Source organism: Abrus precatorius, unplaced genomic scaffold (genome assembly GCF_003935025.1).
Source record: "Abrus precatorius isolate BTA unplaced genomic scaffold, Abrus_2018 Scaffold9, whole genome shotgun sequence".
NCBI classification, from domain to species: Eukaryota; Viridiplantae; Streptophyta; class Magnoliopsida; order Fabales; family Fabaceae; genus Abrus; species Abrus precatorius.
In genome coordinates, this window is record NW_020874439.1 from 12,572,084 (window position 1) to 12,593,891 (window position 21,808).

Consider the following 21,808-nt stretch of genomic DNA (forward strand, 5'->3'; position numbering starts at 1 on the left):
ATTTATTTACTATCCTCCATCATATATGTTTGAAATTTTGAGCCACCAATTTTGCTACAACTAGTTGTGTTCGCCTTTGCTTATTTTCATTATTTGAACAACCATTTTATTAATTACTAAACAATTTTTTTAAATTACATAAATGTTGTGATCAATATAATAAATATATAATTTTATTTTTAAATATGACTTTACTACTTATTTTATTTAATAAATTCATTATAAAATCAAATAATATTTGAGATTAAAATTTACCACTTTCATAAAATTAAAATAAGATAAGACAATTACAGTTATAAATTGATAGAATACATTAAATTATAGTTTTATATCATTTTATTTATTAAAGAATAAAAATATATGAAAAATATGTAAAACAAATATCATGCATAACGAATGAATGAACGATGAGAATAAAAAAATACAGTTGTTAACATATTAAAATATATATTAAAATATATGATGAGCAGGTTCGAGAGAAATTGATTGAGATGGAGGTACGTGATAGAACGATTGCGAAAGAATATGGGGTTCGCTTTGATACTAAATGAAGATTGGCTCATTTAATTGTAGAGAGCTGGGGAGTGCGATAAAGCAAAAGAAGGTATGTGATATTGTTCGCTCTGAAGATCTGGAGTTCTTGGCGATTCAGGAAACAACACTTGAAATATGTAATAGTAATTTATGTACGCGTTTGTGGGGTTCTGTGAATTTTGATTGGTGTGCCTTGCCTTCCATTGGCAGAAGTGGGGGTATGCTTTCACTTTGGGATACTTCCAAATGTAAAATACTTTTCTCCTTTTCTGGTACTGGATTCCTGGGTGTTTGCTTGCAGGTATTGGCTACTGAAAACCTATGTGTTGTGGTGAATGTCTATGCATCGTGTAGACTAAGTGAGAAGAGAAAGTTATGGGATGATTTGCTCATGACAAGAAAGGGTCTTGGCAAATTTGTGTGGTGTATATTGGGTGACTTCAATGCTGTGAGACAAGTGACAGAGAGGAAGGGTTGTCAGGCAGACTATGGTATCTCTGAAATGGAGGGTTTCAATTCTTTCATTCAGGAAATGGAACTTGTAGATCTTCTACTTGTGGGTAAAAAATTTACATGGATAAAAAGGGATGCTTCTATGATGAGCAGGCTGGATAGAGTCCTTGTTTCTAGTTCCTGGCTTGATTACTAGAGAGATGGTTTTATTCAGGTTCTGAGCAGAGATGTGTCTGATCATTGTCCCATTATTCTTAAGCACAAAGTGGTTAACTGGGGTCCGAAGCCATTTCAATTTAATAATTGTTGGCTGACTCATAAAGAAGTTGTGGAGGTGGTGGAGGAAGCGTGAAAAACAGATATTACCCTCCCATGGGCTGCCCAGAGAGCTAACCAGAGGTTAAGGAATGTTAAGATTGCATTGAAAAAATGGAATATTGAGGTATTTAGAAATGTTGATAAGGTGATCTCTGATTTGACAACTGAGTTGAGCTTGATTGATGATAAAAATTCTGTGATAGAACTTTCTGATGTGGAGAAGAAGCGTCAACAAATGTTGGTGGGTGATATTTGGAAGGCTAGGAAGAATAGAGAGAGTCTCATAGCCCAAAAAGCTCGGGTGAGATGGGGGAAAGAGGGTGATTTAAATACAAAGTTCTTTCATTTATGTGTTAATGGGAGGCGGCGACGAAATAATATACATGCGCTTCAAATTGGAGAGAGATGTGTCGAAGAGGTTAATGAGATTAAAACAGGTGTGGTGTCCTATTTTGCGGCTCATTTTAGTAGTAGAAGTTGGCTTCGACCTACTATTGATATTAATAATTTACCAAGAGTCTCTGTTTTACATAATGAGGAGCTTGTTAATGCTTTTTCGGAGGAGAAAGTGGGAAAGATGATTTTGGAGTGTGAAGGTGATAAAAGTCCGAGGCCTGATAGTTTCAATTTTGTGTTCCTTAAGAGGTTTTGTGGAGTGATCAAGGAAGAAGTGATGGGTATGCTTACTGAATTTTGTAGAAATAAGAAGCTACCTAGGTCTTTATTATCTTATTTTGTAGCACTTGTGCCAAAAGTGTCTTGCCCACAACAGATATCTGATTTTCGGTCTATCTCATTATTAGGTTATCTTTATAAGATTGTTTCCAAGCTTTTGGCAAATAGGTTGAAAGGAGTTTTGGATTCAATAATTTCAGAAGAACAATCAGCCTTTATCCTGGGAAGGAACATGTTAGATAGTGTACTTGTGGCTAATGAAGCAGTTGATTATGTGCGGAGGTATAATAAGAGGTGTTTTGTGTTAAAGCTTGATTATGAGAAGGCGTATGATTCGATAGAGTGGGGATATCTTTTGTTTATGTTACGTAGCTTTGGATTTTCAGACAAATGAGTCAGTTGGATGGAAGCTTGTGTGTGGGGGGGAAGCCTATCAGCTTTGATTAATGGTTGTCCTACATTGGAGGTTCATATTGAGCGGGGCCTAAAACAGGGGATCCTCTTGCCCCTTTTCTCTTTCTTGTGGCAGCGGAAGGGTTAAAAGTTCTTATGCGGAAGGCAGTGACTTGTGGGTTGTTCTCTAGTATGACAATTGAGGAAGGGGGACCAGATATTTCTTTGCTGCAGTTTGCGGATGACACATTGATTATAGGAGAGGCTTCGGTGCAGAATTTGTGGACTTTGAAAGCAGTATTGCGTAACTTTGAATTAATATCAGGTATGAAAATTAACTTCCATAAATCTTTTGTATTGGGGATTAACACTGGTGATGACTTTGAAAACTTGGCTGCGGAGTTCCTACATTGTAAGATTGGTAGTTTCCCATTAAAGTATCTCGGGTTACAGTTAGGTGTTAACCCGAGAAAGCCTAGTGCATGGAAGGGTGTGTTAGAGGCTCTTAAAAAGCGGTTAGCGTCATGGAAGCATAGGTATTTATCGATTGGAGGTAGGGTGACTTTGATTAATGTCGTTCTTAATTCTATGTCATTGCACTCGTTATCCTTTTTTAAGGTGCTGAAGTCGGTAATAAAGAAAATTGTCACTATCCAACGGAATTTTTTATGGAAGGGTGTTAAGGATGGATCTAAAATCCCCTGGGTGAAATGGAAAACTGTATGTAGACCGCGGAAGAATGGTGGCTTGGGCATTAGGAATGTGTAGTGGTTTAATTCGGCGCTTCTTGGTAAATGGTTGTGGCGAGGTGTTAACTATTTTAGTTCATTGTGGGTGCGGGTGTTGGAATCTAGATATGGAATATTAGCTTCTTCTCTTCAGCGTTCATCAGTTCACAACAGATGTTCTTTGTGGTGGCATGATTTGCTGGAGGTTATTCATCAAGGGAATTCATGGCTGGATGAGAAGTTTGATAGAAGTGTGGGTGCAGGTTTACACACTCTTTTTTGGAGAGATAAGTGGGTAGGAGGGGTGCGATTGTATGAAGCATTTCCGCGTTTATTTGCAGTGGCGAGAAATGCTGAATCACGTGTAGTGGAGAATGGTTTTCATGATGGCACTAGATGGGTTTGGAATGTTAGTTGGCGAAGAGGACTCTTTCAACATGAGATCTCGAGCTTTAATCTTTTGTTGGAGCTTGTGGATGGAGTTTCTATTAAGTTACTACAAGAAGATAAATGGGTATGGAGGGTAGATTCTTCAGGTTGTTATTCAGTGCAATCTGCGTATTCATGGCTATTTGAACTTTTTGGTGATCTTAATAGTGTAGATCAGTGTACGGCAGATGTCTTGCAAAGGCTATGGAGAGGGAAGGTCCCTCTTAAGTGTTTGGTTTTTTCTTGGCAATTGTTGTTGAATGCACTTCCTTGTAAAGGTTTACTGATTGATCGTGGTGTTCAAGTTGATGATATAACTTGTTGTTTCTGTCATGGTTTGGAGGAACTTCCAACTCATTTATTTTTAACGTGCTCAGTTTCATCTCAAATCTGATACTTTACTGCGTGTTGGCTGTAGTAAAAGAGAAGGAATATGCTTATTAATTATTTGGGTAAGTACAGTGTGGTCTTTGTGGTTGCATAGAAATAGAATTATATTTTCCAATGGTGTTTTGGATGAGAGGGAAGTCCTAAATTCTATTATTCTGAGATCCTGGAAATGGTTATCACTTGTTAGTAAGGGAGAAGCTATTATGTTAGCTGATTGGTATTTGAACCCACGAAATTGCATCTGTCTTAATTTTGCATAAGTATATTTTTGCTTTTTATTTCTCTGAATAAGTAATTTTTTGTGTATATGGGTTTTGAGTTCCCCTTGAACTTTTTTTAATAAGATTTGTTTTGCCTATCAAAAAAATAATAATAAAAGTTATAAATTTTTATTTAAACAGTATATATCGGTATAAATTGAAAACATATCTGTACCGTATAAACATATCTTAATTTCAGGAAAAGAAAATTTAATTTAGAAAAAATTGATTCTTAATTTCTAAAAGGATTTTTATTTTCTATTTTGAAACGGTTGAGCTTCAAAACATCTGGAAGGAAAACAGGTTTCCACTTGAAAATATTAATTTCATTTTAGAAATAAATATTTCTTAATTCTCTTAAAATTTTATTATTTTTAAAGGAAATAATTTTTAAATGCTTATATTTTATAAGTTGATAATTTTCAATAAATTTATTTAGTTTTTATATTTTTTTACGAGTAATACATCCTTCAATAATAATTTTTTTATTTTTATATTCCTTTTCTTTTTCTCAGTTATGTATCAGTAAATTATAATTAAATAATTATAAATTATTTTTAAATATTTTATTTTCTATTTGTTAGGTAAGTATAAAATTACTTTATTAAAGAGTTGTGATAAGTAATGTTCAATTTTATTCAATTTTCTTTAATTCTTGTTATGGTTAACTAATTATTTTTAAATAATTCATCTAATAACTATCAATACGATTTTCTTAACTCTTGTTACGGTTAATTAATCATCTTTAAATAATTTATCTAATAACTAGCAATATGATCTTTTTAACTTTTTTTTAATATTATAATAATATTTATATATTTTTTAAAAAATTTATGAGAATAATAAAATAATATATTTTTATTACTTAGGTTTAAAATTTACTGTTATGTTTTTTATGTAAATTAATTATTATTATTATTTTAATTATTTATTATATAAAAATAATATATATTTAAATTTTTTATTATTCATTCTTAATTAAAATCATAAACGATTGGCAAACGGTACAAAATTCAATTAAAAAATTAAATAAACACAAAATTTTAATTAATAGTATAATGAAGTATTTGATATTATTTTTTAATAATTTGTTATTATAATTTATTAAATCATATTTTTTTACATACAGTTTTTTTAATTAATACATAACACCCAAAATATCAACTTTGTAGCTATACTTTTCTCTATTAACATACAAGATCTAAAAAATTTCTTGGCTTCTAAACATAAGAATCCAGTTAAGAACATTGGGCATAAGATATATTCTAAGCATATCACAATCAAAGAATGAACACAGCAATTTTAAATTGGTGAGAGAATAAAATCAAATAGAATACTTAATAATTAACATTAAACTATGCAGGTTGCATATACATTTGAGTCTTCTAAAAAGTAAAAAACAGGAACCAGAGTTGCACTCTTATATCATATTATCTAATTTTGAAGGCAGCCTCCTTACCCAATTTTCAAAAGGTGTAGGGAAGGATGAACGTACAATTGGATGCCTTAGCAAGTAAATCAACCAAACAGAGACAATAACTCTAAAAGGAACAATCAAAGTCACAATCCCACTTATGAGACACAAAATCATAAACAATATTGTAGCTATTGGATCCTGCCAACTCAAAAGAGATTGGAGTCTCTCTCCTCTTGTAGCTAAATGACCCATCAGTGCTACATATTTCCCTGCAGCAACTCTTAATCTATCATATCTATTCCTTATAATGTTGTCTCCGAATCTGGATGGAATTGGGTCAAACTCTTCTTCCAACTCATCTACACTTGTTGTGTGCACATGAGACAATAGCAGATCTACATGAGATGGATTTCTTGGCCTCGTTTGATACTGCAAGAGCACATGCAGGATAAGATAGGAAAACATTGTGGGCAGCAAATGTTGAGGATGAACAATCACAACAAAGAGAAGCAATAAAACTATAAGTGTTGAAATAGGATTCTTCCAATTACGTATCTCATCAAAGTGAGTGTACAAACCGACCAACCCACTCAAAAAAGTGTTAATCCTTTCAAAATCAGCTCTACATCTTCTCATGCTCCACATGATTTCATGAGAATCTAGCATATATTCAATAACCTCTCTTCTCAGTGGTGGTTCAGTTCGGCTCATCTTTGACCACACCAGCATCACAGCTTGTTTCCTCAAGCCATGTAACTGAGTCAGAGACAATGGATTAGCAAAATGCTGCGTAGGGAGCATAGGTAATGTATACACTTTATAAATACTCATCATATCCGGGCAACAAAACTTGAAAGCTAATTGAATTTCTCCCATTTTCTTCAGCCCAGAAGGTTGAAGCTCAACAAGTGGATAAAAATAGGAGTAAATTCTGTTGGTTTCAAGTTCAGATAAACGAATTCTCACCTTCCCTATTCTTGCATCTATTGCTCCTGCAGCTATACCACTTTCTTGAACATGAACCTGAACATCATCAAACACACAAATCGTGATGAATGTACACGGGTCATATACATCCCAAGAGTATTGCTCATTCCACTTAGGACAAAGACTATTGATAACAGTTCTTGTCCGAACCCATTTTGAGCCGTATTTAGCCACACAATAGGCATCAGTACGATGCCTTGGTTTCATGGCTGGGAGCCCCGTGGCATTCAATATCCCCATCTCAAAAACACCAATGCTGGGTCTCCACAGTGCATTAGACGTTGGATTCATATCACTGCTGCAAAGTGGGTCTTCATCAAACACATGATACCCACCATCCAAAGAAAGCCTCAAATAAAGTCTACCCACAAATCTCTCATTCCTTTTAACACCAAAGATTCTAGTACGTGGAGGTGACTCATCCACTCTCATGTCTACATTCTTTACGGGTAACACACACCTCCCTATGTTCTCGTGACTTCCTAATGTTCCTTGCCTCACACTCAACACCAACATTTGATCAAACGGCTCAGCCACTGCAATTAACAATTCTTCATTCCATTTAGGGTTACCATCATTGTTCATCACCGACTTGCTTGTGAAGATTAACTTCCCCAACGTAGCATGGATGAAAATTTGAGAACACTCAGTTCTATCTTCAACTAACAGGTCACGGGCTTGAATCAAATAAACTCTAAGACACCAAATCCTAGGCATAAGATAAATACATGAACAAGTGTTGGCAACATTGTAAATACCAACCGATGTTGCACCTAAATGCAAATGTGAAGCTTCATGAAAAGCCTCATCAGCTTGAGTTCCAATCCAAGTACACAGCATAAGCTCTCCCCTGCACCTTACACCCCTTTGATTCTCTAGTCCATGCCACTGTGGAGCAAGTGTACCATCGGTTGGAAAGCGTGTAGGAATATCAGAAACAGCAAATGAAATGCGACCCATACATTGATCATGCCTAAGAACATTATTCTTCACCAAAATCTCTAGAGTGTCTTCACTTTGAATTTGGGTTTGGTGTAGGGCAAAGATTTGGTTCCATTCAGGGTGCGAGTTGTTCTTGATGCATAGCGTTGTCCCTTTAAACCTCCCAACATTGACCTCAACGTAAGGATCACGATATCCTACCAAATCTCTGCCCCTCGAAATCCTCACAAACAAAAAGAGACTGATTTCAACGAGGTCACCGCTGGTTCTGATTCCCCCATTGCCTGTTAAGTTGTTGGCACCGATATTTGGAGAAATCTCCTTCAAGTTGAACTCCATATTCTCATCTCTCATGGTTTCCAATATAAGGCTACAAAACCAGAAGGACGAATTAAAATTAAAATTCAACTTCAATATTCATCACAGCAACAATAACGAAACATCCTTTTATATAAAACTGTTAAAACATTAGTAAACAAAAAATAAATATATTGAACATCTTAAAATCATATTGTTTGAATATATATAGATATATAAAGATATGTAATCATATTGTATTATGTATATAATAAAAAAAAAATCATATTCTAAATTATCTTTTATTATTTATTTCCTTATTTTCTTATCATCTCTTAAGATTAATGATAATTCTTTATATTACCATCATTCATTATTTAATTAACTAATATCATAATTATTATAAATAAGGATTAGTCTTTTAGATTTTGTAAACATATCATATGTAGATTCGATTGTAATATATTAAAATATTATTGTATCTATTTTTCTTTTTTTACCTCTAAGCTTAAAATTCTATAATTTCAACATGCAAATAAATAAATTCATTCAAATAAAAATATGTATAATAAAACAACGTTTAATTTTTATTTTTTTGCGCTCTTGTTACGGTTAAATCATCTCCTCGAATAATACATTCAATAATCACCAATATGTTCTCTTTAGGTATTTATATTTCAATTTTACATATTTATTTGTTTTAAAAAATTTATAACAACAAAATAGTACGTTCGTATTACTTGTGTTTAAAGTTTAACTGTTTTCTTTTTCCTTTTATTTAAATTAATTAATTTTACTTTATTACTTATTTTATAAAATATTATTTTATAATTTAATTACTATGTAGTTGAATTTTATTATTATTAATTCTTAAATGAAATCATAAATTATTAACATACCGTATAAATTTAATTAAAAATTAAACAAACGAGGATATCAAGTTATTCTTTAATAACTTTTGATAAACACTTAATTTTTCCAATTTTATTATTAAACTAATAAAAATTCTTAAAAGATCAAGTCAACAAAAAAATATATAAATAAAAAATAAATTTTATTAATTTCAATCATTAAAATTGAGTTTATATATAAAAAATTATTTAAAAAAATATAAATATTTATTATATTGAAGTTATAAAATTATAGTAAATATTTTTTTAATAAAATTGGACTACTATCAATTGTTTATTCTTGTCATAAGAACTAAAGATTAACAAAATCTTAAATAAATTAATTAACATATTATTGGACAAATTTATTTTAAAATTTAACATTAAAATAAATACATCACCTTATTAAATAATTAAATTAATAAAATTTTATTAAGTGAAATAGTCATTACTCTGAAAAAAATTAGAGTATAGAGGAGCTTGTTTAGTAAAAAAAAATACGCATATTGTATTAAATATATTATTGATAAGAAATTATTAATTAATAAAAAATTCTTAATACATTTTTATATTTCAAACTGTAAATTTTATATATTTATACAAAGTGGTACAATCCCAAATATGATATCTAGTGCATATGTATTGTGTGTTGTTCTCTCCTAAATGCCCCACCACTGCTGAAATTGGTGCTTTCACTTTTACTTACTCAGAACATTATTGACAACACCAAGCAACCCATCCAAACTCGATGAAAACTTTTAAAGGCCTTATTAATTAGTATTTCTAAGATACTAATTAAATAATAATTTTATGTTAAAATAATGAAAATAAATATTTTAATTTTAATTTCTTTGTTATTGGTTAATATTTTTTAATCTTGAAATAGACTTATGAGTATCTCCTTTCAAAATATTGGGAACTTTCAAGGGCCATCACCATCCTTGTCAAAGTCGTCAAAAACAAATGCTTCAATCTTTGTCAAAGCCACATCAACGTTGATTCGAATCTCTCCTTTTCTCCATTCTTTGTAATTTTTTATTTTCGCTATCAAACAATGAGGAAAATATGGGCTTAATGATTTTTTAATAATTATTTATTAAAATAAAATAAAATATATATATTTTCTGTCTGGGATAAATTTTTGTCACGTCAAACTATATTTCGTATTTAAGAGAAACAAAATCATTTTTTTTATTTTTAATTTGTCTATTTCATCTAAAATAGAGACAAAATCAATCTGAACGTGACACGTGTCACATGTTTCATATACAATAGAGACGAAAAGGTAAAATAAAAATTTAAATTTAAGTTTGCAGTGCTGCATACACATGTGACCCAATCAGGGGAGGGGGAGAAAAATAAATGAATTATACTGTATAAATGGTAGAGTTACAAGAAAATATTAAATGAGATTAGCAGTGAAGAGAGAGAAAAATAAATAAAAAATAAATTATTTATTTTTCAGGGAATTATTTAATAATTATAATTCCCACTAACACAATAAATTATTAAAAAAATAAAAAATAAATATATTTCCTGAATTATTAATTTATTTATTAAAAACAAAAATAAATAATTTATTGTTTTTATTTTTTTCTCTCTTCCCACTAACACAATTCATTTATTTTTCTCTTCATCACTAATCTCAATTAATATTTTCTTGTAACTCTACACTATTCACACAGCACAACTCATTTATTTTTCTCTCTTTCCACTAGCACAATTCATTTATTTTTCTCTCCCTCACCTGATTGGCATATTTCCTGAATTATTTATTTATTTATTAAAAACAAAAATAAATATTTTATTTTTTTATTTTTCTCTCTCTTCCCACTAATACAATTCATTTATTTTTCTCTCTTTCCATCACTAATCTCATTTAATATTTTTTCGTAACTCTACCATTCACACATCACAATTCATTTATTTTTTTTCTATCTTCCTATTAGCACAATTCATTTATTTTTCTCTCCCTCCCCTGACTGGGTCATGTGTGTCTGTATAATTGCAAACTTAAATTTAAATTTTTATTTTATCTTTTCGTCTCTATTATATACGAAACACGTGTGTCATGTTCTCGTTGATTTTATCTTTATTTTAGATGAAATAGACAAATTAAAAATAAAAAAATAATTTCGCCTCCCTTAAATACGAAACATAGTCTGACTTGACATTAAACCAAAAATATGATCAAAGCTTTATTATATAAAGTTAATTCATAGCAGTTGTTGTTCACTCTCTCACCGCTAACTCAAGAAAATATATTAAAAATTTATATACACTAATTTTTTTATTAAAATTAATAGAATATTGTAAAATCTAATATATTAATAATATCAAAATTTATAATTTTAAATTAATTATTTTTTTTAACTTTTTAGCACTTGGTCTTAAGTAGATATTAAAAATCATAATTTAAAATTGTTTTGTCGCGGCTGAAGTTGATCGGATTGTTGCACTCTAAAGAGCTTTTATTAAACCATCATTTTCAATCAGAAAACTAGTCTCGGTTAAAGACCAAAACATCCCTTGAGTCAGCTCTTTTTAATCATATTAATTACATTGTTTCTAAAAGTATAATGATATTTTACTTAATAGGTATTAATGAAAACTTTAATATTACAGCTAAATATAATCTTAAGTGTTTAATATGTAGATGAAAAACATTAAAGCATAATATTTAATTGTAAGATTAGATAAGACAATAATAATGAAAATTAATTAAGGAACGTTATCAAAGAATTAAGCTAATTATTTAAAAAGACAGTAACTTTTAAAGATAAAAATAATGCAAATCGAACAATAAGTCCTAAATTATTTAACTACTTCAACGAGTAGAAAAATAAAGGCGATGAATTTAAAGTTAAATAAGGAAAATTTATATATTTTTTCCCCATTAAAATTAAAGGTCAATAATGATTTATTTTAATTTAGCACTTTACTTCTTAATTATATTTGTATTTTTTTTTAATATAATAATATTTTTTTCACTACAAAAAATATCATTTCCTAATAATTTAATCTTAGAATCAAATTCAAATAGAAATATTTATAATTTTTTATTTTTCTCTTTAAAGATAAATACCTCAAAAAATATTTACCAACTTTTTTTTTTCGTATTGCAATTTGACCACCAAAGCTCAACCTAATATAAGAAATAGTAATAGACACTTCAATCATTTGTATATGGTGAAAGAAAAAGTGCTCTCAACGAAGAAAAAACATTGCAAATTAATAATTCATTTTCATCATCTTTGTGTGTGTTTGCAGGAATATTATTATAATAATACATGTGCTCTAAAATTAGAAAGCAAGGAATTCACGAAGTCACACTACAATTAATTAAAAAAGGTAAAATCCGCTCAGATTTTACTAATTATGAACATAACAAAAATAACTACTTAACTGACTTAAGTTCTTACATCATTAGATTAACATTTTAATTAATATTATTATAATAATATATAACAATGACAACACAATTTAAAAAATTAACCTTGAAAGTAAAACATATATACATAAATATTTCTAAAAATACTTTTTATTTTTTTATTCTCATTTATTATAAATATTAAATTTTGAGTATATTATCATTCATAAAAGCAGAAATTAAAAGAAAAAAAAAGCCACATAAGAGAGCACTAGCATGGATCCTAAAAGAGAACATTAACATTAGCTAGCAAGTGAAATCAAATCAAACATTAAGAAACGAAAAAAGGAAGATACGCATGATGTTCAGATAGACCTAGATGTAATTTCAAAGCCACTTCCAATACCAATATGCAAAACCACTTTGAGGAAAAAATATATATTACATTAAACTTATAAATTAAAAGCAAAAGACACAAATATCATCAATACCCATAAAGGAATTTATGCAGGAAGAAGAACATATTATTTAATTACACTTTGTCATGACCACAATCTCTCATTATTGAATAATTTCAGCACTGCTCCCCCATATTAGCATACACTTAAATTTCATGTGCCAAATTCAGCATTAGGTTCTATTTGCTGCTCTTAATTACCTTTTCCTACATATATTAAATTCAATTTGTTAACAATATAAGGGGATTGGAGAGAGAACTCAAGGTAGAAAAGGTAGTGCAAGTCGATAGTTTAAGTTTGCATCTACACTTGCATCTACATTGTGCACCTTTAAAAAAGTTATATGAATAAGAAATTGTCATTGCAGCCCGAACAAAGGTTGATGCCAATATTCTTGAATATAGATTACAATTTCTGAGATTCTAGAATATAGATGAAAAGTGTGAATGTGATATTCTAAGAGTTTTGCTATATTCTTCTGCTCATTCTCTTAACAATCTTTTTGTATATTTTATACAGTAAATTTAAAATAAAAAATAAATATATTTATTATCTTTAAAATATAGGGTATATTTAATATTTTTTTCATAGTAATAATTAAAAAAAAGTCTAAGAAAAAAATAAAAAAAATAGAGTTATTCAACTTCAAGGACAAATGCACTAAAAAACTGTGTGCAATAAATTATGATCGGAAAACATGCTATTTCCAACACATTTCAAATAAACCAGTTATCAATCTGCAAATTATGCCGAAAGCAATTGCAAAATATTATAAATAGCCCAATATTTGAAACAAGTTGGATTCAATCCTACTAAGAATAGCATCCTTATTTAGCACAAATACCATAGGTTGATTCAGTACTTTTGTGAAATAAAGGTCAATGTTAAATAATATTGCAAGAGTAAAACCTAAGATGAAACGAGTAAGACTATTATGATTAAGTAAAACTCTTCATCTAAATATTGAATATTATTAAATTTATTGAAATTCTCACTCAAAATTACGAGAGAAAAAATGTTAAGTAATGGGAAAACTATTAAATTATGCTATTATGACACTTGTTAGTGTTTAGCTTTAGATTAATGCAATACTCACCAAGTTGGCTCTTTGAAAGTAATCTCATCAAATATTAAATTAGTTATTTAAACTTATGAATTTCATTTTTAAAATTGTGGATTATATCTTTTGAAAACTAAATTCTAAAATTAATTCTAAAAGTGATTTAGTACCTTCCAAAAACTAAATTTCGAAAGCCATTAACAAATTACTGTTAAAAGTTAAATTTTAAAATGATTTTATACCTTTTTAACAATTAAATTTCAGAATTTATAAACTATTTTTAAAATTCACAGTAAAAAAAGTGGTGCAAATAATAAAATTATGATGCAAATAGCAGTTTTCATTTATTTAAGGGGTTAAACTTTTTCCGTGTTTTCTTTTTGCTTACAAAGCATCAGCTTTAATTATTACCTAAAGAAAATTTTGGAATAACATGTGTTTATGATATAAGAATCGATCTCTATATATAATTTGAGTTATAATTCTTAAATGATAATATTTTAAAAAATTATTTAAAATGAGAGATTTTTTTATTTTTTTTCATTATATAATGGGATTTTTTAATATTTATAATTATTCTTAATTTATTTTTTAAAATTTTAATAATTTTTAAATTGAGTCTCATTTAATATAATAGAATATTTATTATTATTAATAACTAAAATATTTCATTTTTTAAATTTATAAAAATTAAATTAAATTTAAATTTTTTATTTTAATTTAATAGTATTTATATAATACACAAAAAACTTAATAATTTGTTTAAAATTTATATTTTTTATAAATTTAAATTATAAAAAATTGAATTGAATGATTAAAATTATCAAACTTATATTTTATATAAAAAGTTATTAATATATGTAATGGGGGTTTTTTATTTAAATAAATAAATTTAAGGCTAATATTACATAAATGCAACTTTTCGGATATGTTTACATACATGTCCTGATTTTGTTGTGATAGAAATTGATTTTAACCAATTTTGTTGCAATGTTTGGACATAACTTCAATAAAATTCAATTTGAATCGACTTGCTACCATTTTAATTTTATGTATACAAAGAAGTTGATTCAAATCGACTTTCTTTCACAAATTGGTGTATGGTAACATAGAAGTCGACTGTAATTGACTTGTGTTTATATATTTTTTTTTTATTTACAAACAAAAGTTAATTTTAATAGATTTTTATTTAAAACAAAAATCAATTTTAATAGATTTTTACTTAATACAGAAATTGATTTTAATAGATTTCTATCCTAAACAGTTTCAACTTTAATACATTCAGTATATATGAGCGTATACAACTTTTGACTTTGTACGATTATTTTTGACAAAATTTTAGATTTAGTGTGAAAATTGTAGTGAGATGACAGAGGGTTATGTTCATGTCCTTATATATTATAATGGTGAGATTATAAACACAGTGGAAGGAGAGATGTTTTGTAGTGATAATCAAGCTTGGTTGGTTATCCGTTCATCGATTACTTTGCTACATTTAGAAAGTTGAATATTGGAGGAGTATGAGGGAAACAAGACACAAGTTTTAAAAATATTCTATAAGATGCCCAATTGATATTGGACCAAATGGTATTTAATATAAAAAATGGCGACTACAGAAAGATGAGCACATTAATCACATGTTTAGTTATTTTAACCCATTTGCTGAAGCTCGTAAATAGAGTTATTTGTTGAACTACAATGTGATCATTTTAGCTCTGAAGGTTCAGTTCTGGATTCATCACCTTCTTTATTAAATCCAGCCCTATTAGTTGAGGAATCTTGCCATGACGTGTACAATTCACATGTTGAGGTACGTTTTCTAAGTTTTGAACACCTTGTTAGACAAATTGAAAAGCCACTATCGTAAAATGCACAGGAAATGACACAAGATAGTTTGATTGGAGATTTTGATTTTATTATGGGACAGCAAGATGATGAAAATGATGAAGAGGAGGACCTTGAGCATGAAGAAAGTGAACAATTTTCTAATGTGCAGGACTTTGGTGAACATTTGATGCTGCGATCTCATTCGAAATCTCAATCGAGACAACATCCTAGTCACTACTCAACAGTTGATTTAGATGCAATGCATTGTAATATGGGTGGGTCTAGTTCAAGTTCAAGCATAGGGGGAGAGAATGATTTGACACTTGGTGAAGTATTTCGCACTAAGGATGAAGTGACATTTGCTGTTACGTTCGAAGAGGTGTTCAGTATAAAGTTTATGAGTCGGACCACATTAAATTTAATTGCAAGTGTGTGAAGTTTGGCATTGACTGTAATTGGAGTATACATGAAGAGGAGGACCTTGAGCATGAAGAAAGTGAACAATTTTCTAATGTGCAAGACTTTGGTGAACATTTGATGTTGCAATCTCATTCAAAATCTCAATCGAGACAACATCCTAGTCACTACTCAACAGTTGATTTAGATGCAATGCATTGTAATGTGGGTGGGTCTAGTTCAAGTTCAAGCATAGGGGGAGAGAATGATTTGACACTTGGTGAAGTATTTCACACTAAGGATGAAGTGACATTTGCTATTACATTTGAAGAGGTGTTCAGTATAAAGTTTATGAGTCTGACCACATTAAATTTAATTGCAAGTGTGTGAAGTTTGGCATTGACTGTAATTGGAGTATACATGTCACTTTCTGCCAAAAATTGCAGCTTTGGGAAGTGCAAAAGTTGACAGGACCACACACGTGTTTTTCCATTGTCTATGAATCAGCATGTTCAAATGAATTATCATATTATTTGTGCCCACATATACCCCATGATTCAAGCAGATTCGACAATCTCCATTAAATCTCTACAAGCATCAGTGGAGTCAGAGCTAAAGTTCAAGACAACATATAGAAAGATATGGCTAGCAAAACATAAAGCTATTGCTATGATATATAGAGATTGGGAAGAATCGTATAATGAACTTTCTAGATGGTTGGATGGCTTGCAGTCTTATATGACAGGTACTATTGTCTAAATGCAAACAGGACCATATTATGTTGGTGATGTTGTTGATTATGGTAGTTTTATGTTCCAGCATCTTTTCGGACCTATCCACCATGCATAGAGCCATTCAAATATTACAAAAAACTAATTTCAATTGATGAAACACACTTGTATGGCAAGTATGCTAGTACATTGTTAATGGCAATAGCCCAAGATGGCAACTCAAATATCTTGCCAGTTGCATTTGCTGTGGTGGAGGGAGAGACAAAAGAATCATGGTCTTTTTTCTTGAGAAATGTTCGTGAGTATGTGACACCACAAAAGGAAATTCTTATGATATCTGATAGGCATCATGCTATCAAGTTAGCTATAGAAGCTATAGGCAGTGGGTGGCATCCCCCTTCAGCTTATCATGCATATTGTTCATGACACATTGCATCAAAATTTGCTGTAAAGTTTAAGAACAAAGGTGCAAAACTATTGCTAATGAATGCAGCATATGCAAAGACTGAGCATAATTTTCTATACTGATTTAGAACATTGGGCGATATGGATCCCACAATGTGTGCATGGGCTAACAACATACCACATGAAAAGTGGTGTCAATATGTTAATGAGGTTCGTTGCTTTGGCCACATGACAACTAATTTATCTGAGTGAATGAATGTTGTCATGAAACGTACTCATAATCTTCCCATTATAGCTATAGTTAAGTCAACCTATTATCGACTTATTGAGTTGTTTGTACAAAAGGACACAGAGGCAAAGACGCAACTTGGAAGTGGCAAAAAGTTTTCACAAACCCTGTTAAATGCAATTGAAGAGTACAAGCCACACTTTGGTAACATGAGTAGCTCTCGAGTGACTCGCAATACTTTAAAATACTTGGTGATTAAACAAGACAACATACGAAGTCGTGGTCAAAGGGAATTTAGAATGCATTTAACAGACCAATGTTGTAATTGTGGAGAATTTCAAAAATTGCGTTATCCATGTCATCATGCACTCACTGCATGTTCTGACACCTGACAATATAGCAGATCTGGTGGTGGCATAGATCTAGCTATACCGGATGAATTTAGGAAATCCACGACCTCAGCATCTGACATGAAAGGTGGACTGAAAGATATATGCCATGCAATATCACCCTGAGCTAGACCTGTGATAAAATGTTGCATAGGACTAGGAGTAAAAAAAGGATCTAATATGAATTTATGACTAGGACCTGCCATAAACTGCTGGCTGGGGGTCATACATGGTTGGCTAGGGCCGCCATGAACTGGTGTTGAGAAGGGCTAGACATGTATCATTGTTGGCTAGGTCCTAACATAAAATGCTGCCTGGGGTATATGGGTGTCGGTTGGTATACGTGGAGTGAGGTAGGCTTTACGGTGGGATCTGCATCAAGTTGTAAATCGTGTGCTGGAGGAGCAGCTGGTATATATGTCTCATTGGGGTATTGGCGTCTACTAGCGTGTGTACTTGCACGCAAACGACGACTGATAGGGCGTCTATCTAGAACGTCATCAAGGTGTGTGATACAGGTGCCAGAGAAGCATGTACTGGTACACTATCAAGCAAGTCCCTAAGCTCTGAATCCTGTGGGGCTCCATCCAACGACAAAATCTATGAGCGACTAACAAGTACCACTAAAAATATTTGATAGAGGGATGATCAACATTGGCTAGAGGATATTGAACTCCACTACAAGAAAAATAGTAATTTGCGAATAATTTTTTAGTCACTAATAAAAAAATTTCAGTCGCTAAACTAATTAGTGACTATTTTTTGACTGATATTGTTGGATCGCTAAATGTATGGTGGCTAATGATTAACGATGGGTTTAGCGACTTGATAATTTAGAGACCGAATTAGTAACTAATACTAGACACCGAATGAGTGATAGAAATTAGCGATTGCATTAGTGACGGAATTTAGAAATCGAATTAGTAACAAAAACTAGCGACCGAATTGGTGACGGATCTAGTGATTGCATTAGAGACCGATTTAGTGACTGAAATTAGAGATCAATTTAGTGATGAAATTTAGAAACCAAATTAGTGACGGATTTTAAAAACTGATTTAACAACTAATGAATCCATATTTTTACTAGTATATTACTATAGTTTTAATCCATTTGATAAGGAAAATATGTTGGAAAAAGCAGAAAAACTTATAAAATAGAATAATTAAAGGTTTTCTTTAAATACATAGTTATTTTAGCATTTGTGTATTTTCTATATAAAAATTAATAATTCAAGCATGTTTTGTAGAAAATTCTGAGCAAAGTTCATGAAGATGGAAGATCAATGAAAAGATAGAGGAAAAGTAGCAAGTTTGGACTCAAAGAACAAGGTTTATGGAGTTTGAGCTGGGCGTGATCACTATTGTTAGTGAAAGTGAGTGATCCAGAGAGTTTCTCAAAAGAACACAGTGCGCGTTGTTACTTTTGCTAGTGAAAGTGAGCGTTCCAGAGAGGTTCCAAACATTACATGATGTGCATTGTCACTTTCGTTGGCGAAAGTGAGCGTTCTAGAGGACTTCAAACTCAGCACAATAACGTGTTACCACTTTCGCTGGTGAAAGTGGATGTTCCAGAGAAGCTCCACATAGAACGAGTAGCGCGTAATCACTCTCGCCAACAAGAGTGAACGTTCCAGAGAGACCTTCAGCTTTATAAGTTGCGCGTGGCCACTTTTACTCATGAAAGTGAACACACGCACAACTTGACTTCCAGCGTTGCCACTTTTATGAATGAAAATGATCACTCCATTCTTCCAGAACACCAGATAAGCCTCCGTGTGGCCACTCTTGTGAAGAAGAGTAGTAATGCGCTCATGGCGAAAAATCTATAAATTGAAGAAATGCTCAGATCTTTTGTTCATTTTTTATTTCCACATAGTTCTTTGGCGTGGAGAGAGTCTGAGAGAGAGATTGGGGACGAACATCGAGCTTTAACCTAGAGGAATCAGATTGAAGATCGATTGAAGATGGCTCTTTTGCGTTCCTTCTCCTCTTCTTTTTCTTTTTCTTTCTCTGCTGTAATGTCTGTGTAATTTCTTCATAGTTAGGGATTGTGGATCCAAAACGAACGTGTCGAATTGATTCTGGATCTGGATTTCAAGTATTGGAATGAATTGAGTGATTGATTCTACACTTTACGTAGTAATTGAATGAAAATTTAATTAACTAATTACAGAGAAACTCTTATAAATGAAAATTAGATTTGTTTCTCATATCTGAATCAATTACCAGGATTATAACTTTCTTAGGGATAAAAGAACTTGATCTTTCAATCTTCTAGTTTCTTAAACTTAAAGCAACATTGAATTAAACCAGATCTAAGGAATTAGAGTGATTTGATTGAATGTTAGGTTCACTGAGTTAAGGAATTAACCTCTGAATAATTCAACGTGAGACTGATTGTCATTGTTTCTAATTACTTGAAAGTTCAGAACCTTATTGATTCAACATTGAAGTTTTGGTGAAACAACTCTCTAGCTATGTCTTCCACATCTATTCATCACACATTTACATATTCATTGTTCTATTTTTCTTCTTATTTCAATATTTGTCAATTTTAATTCCAAACACTCTTTGAAATTCATGAAGCTCAACTAATTATGGCCTTGTGAAGTGGTAATTGAATATTTTTATTCCCTGAGATCGATACTTGGGACTCTAACACAGTTCTATCATTTTTATAACTTGCTACATCAACACTAGTACACTTGCTAGTCAAATTAACTTCTCTTTAGAAGTGTGACAAGTTGTTGGCGCCGTTGCCGGGGAATATTATTTTCAATATTATTAGTAACAAGAAAGTAATTAGATTGAGCATTTGTTTCCTTTAAAGTTTCTGCAATATTAAATTACATTTAGAAATTTTCTGTTTGTAATCAGTTGAAATAGTTAATTCTATATTTGTGTAGTTTTGATTTCTGATTGATTTTATATTGTTGTAAGTAGTTACTTTGCATCTGTATATTGTGAATTAGTGCAGTTTTCTGTTTTCTTTCTACTATATCTGTATTTGCGATTGTATATGCGTAGTAAAAACAAAAATAAATCAACTCTGGTCTTTGATTCTGATATAGACATAACCTTAAGGAGATTAAGAAGAGGGGCTAGTGCAGAAAATTTCTTAAGAAGTGATTATGAATTAGAGGTTGTCCACTCTCTAGAAATTCATATTACTCCTATTTCAAAAAAAACAAGTTCACCTCTAGGACAGTTAACTCCAGAAATAAAGATAGCAGAGCAACATAGGATGAGAACACTAGGAGACTATACAATTCCAAACACGTAGGGCTATAACTCTTCCATAGTTAGACCAACCATTCAAGCTAATCATTTTGAAATTAAACTAGCTTTGCTACATTTAATGCAACAAGACCAATTTTCTGGTGGAATTTCTTATGATCCTAATCTGTATATTTCAAATTTTTTGCAGTTATGTAATACTATAAGAATGAATGGAGTAAGTGAAGAGGCCATAAGACTGAGATTATTTCCATTCTCCCTAAGAGACAAAGCAAAATGATGGTTACAATTTCAACCACAAGGAAGCATTACAACTTGGACAGAGCTTGTGAACAAATTTTTAACCAAGTACTTCTCTCATCCAAAGCTGCCAAGCTGAGAGGAGAAATTACATCCTTTGTGCAACAGGAAGGAGAGTCATTGTATGAAGCTTGGGAAAGATACAAAGAATTGTTGAGAAGGTGTCCACATTATTGTATTCCAGATTGGATGCAATTGAAAACTTTTTACAATGGAATAAATGCAGCAACAAGAATCATGGTTGATACAGTTGCAGGAAGCTCTTTTAAACATGAAATCTTTAGAAAAAGCTCAGAGAATTATTGAGATGACGACATCATTAATGTATCAAAACTCAAACTCAAGAAATCAAGGGAAAAATATTAGATATGAAGCCAAAGTTTTGGAAAATTTTCTTGCACAGAATCAGCTACAAAACCAGATGTTTTCATAACAAATAGCTGCCTTGACTCAACAGATTAGCAATCTTCAAGCAGGAAGTGTGCAAACCAGTCAACTAAGCTGTGATTTTTGTGGAGGAAATCATGCCAATGGTGCATGTGATGCATCTACAAGTGAACCACATGAACAAGTGAATTATATGAGCAATTTTCAAAGACAACAACCTTCCTTCCCACCTAGATTTCAATTTTCGAATAATAGAAATCAGCAATATTCTAATTGGTATAATCAATATTCTGCTACCAAGAATTC

At 30.9% G+C, this 21,808-nt stretch overlaps 1 protein-coding gene and 1 non-coding gene across 2 annotated transcripts; both read right to left on the minus strand.

The window, feature by feature from the left end:
• Positions 1–5,600: 5,600 nt before the first annotated feature.
• On the minus strand, positions 5,601–7,880 carry LOC113850835 (FT-interacting protein 7-like). Its single transcript, XM_027481364.1, has one exon. It carries the CDS (start codon positions 7,878–7,880, stop codon positions 5,601–5,603), a length of 2,280 nt encoding a protein of 759 aa, XP_027337165.1.
• Positions 7,881–21,187: 13,307 nt separating this feature from the next.
• On the minus strand, positions 21,188–21,294 carry LOC113851651. The gene has a single exon (XR_003502223.1). It is a non-coding gene; the product is annotated as a small nucleolar RNA R71 (small nucleolar RNA).
• Positions 21,295–21,808: the final 514 nt, after the last annotated feature.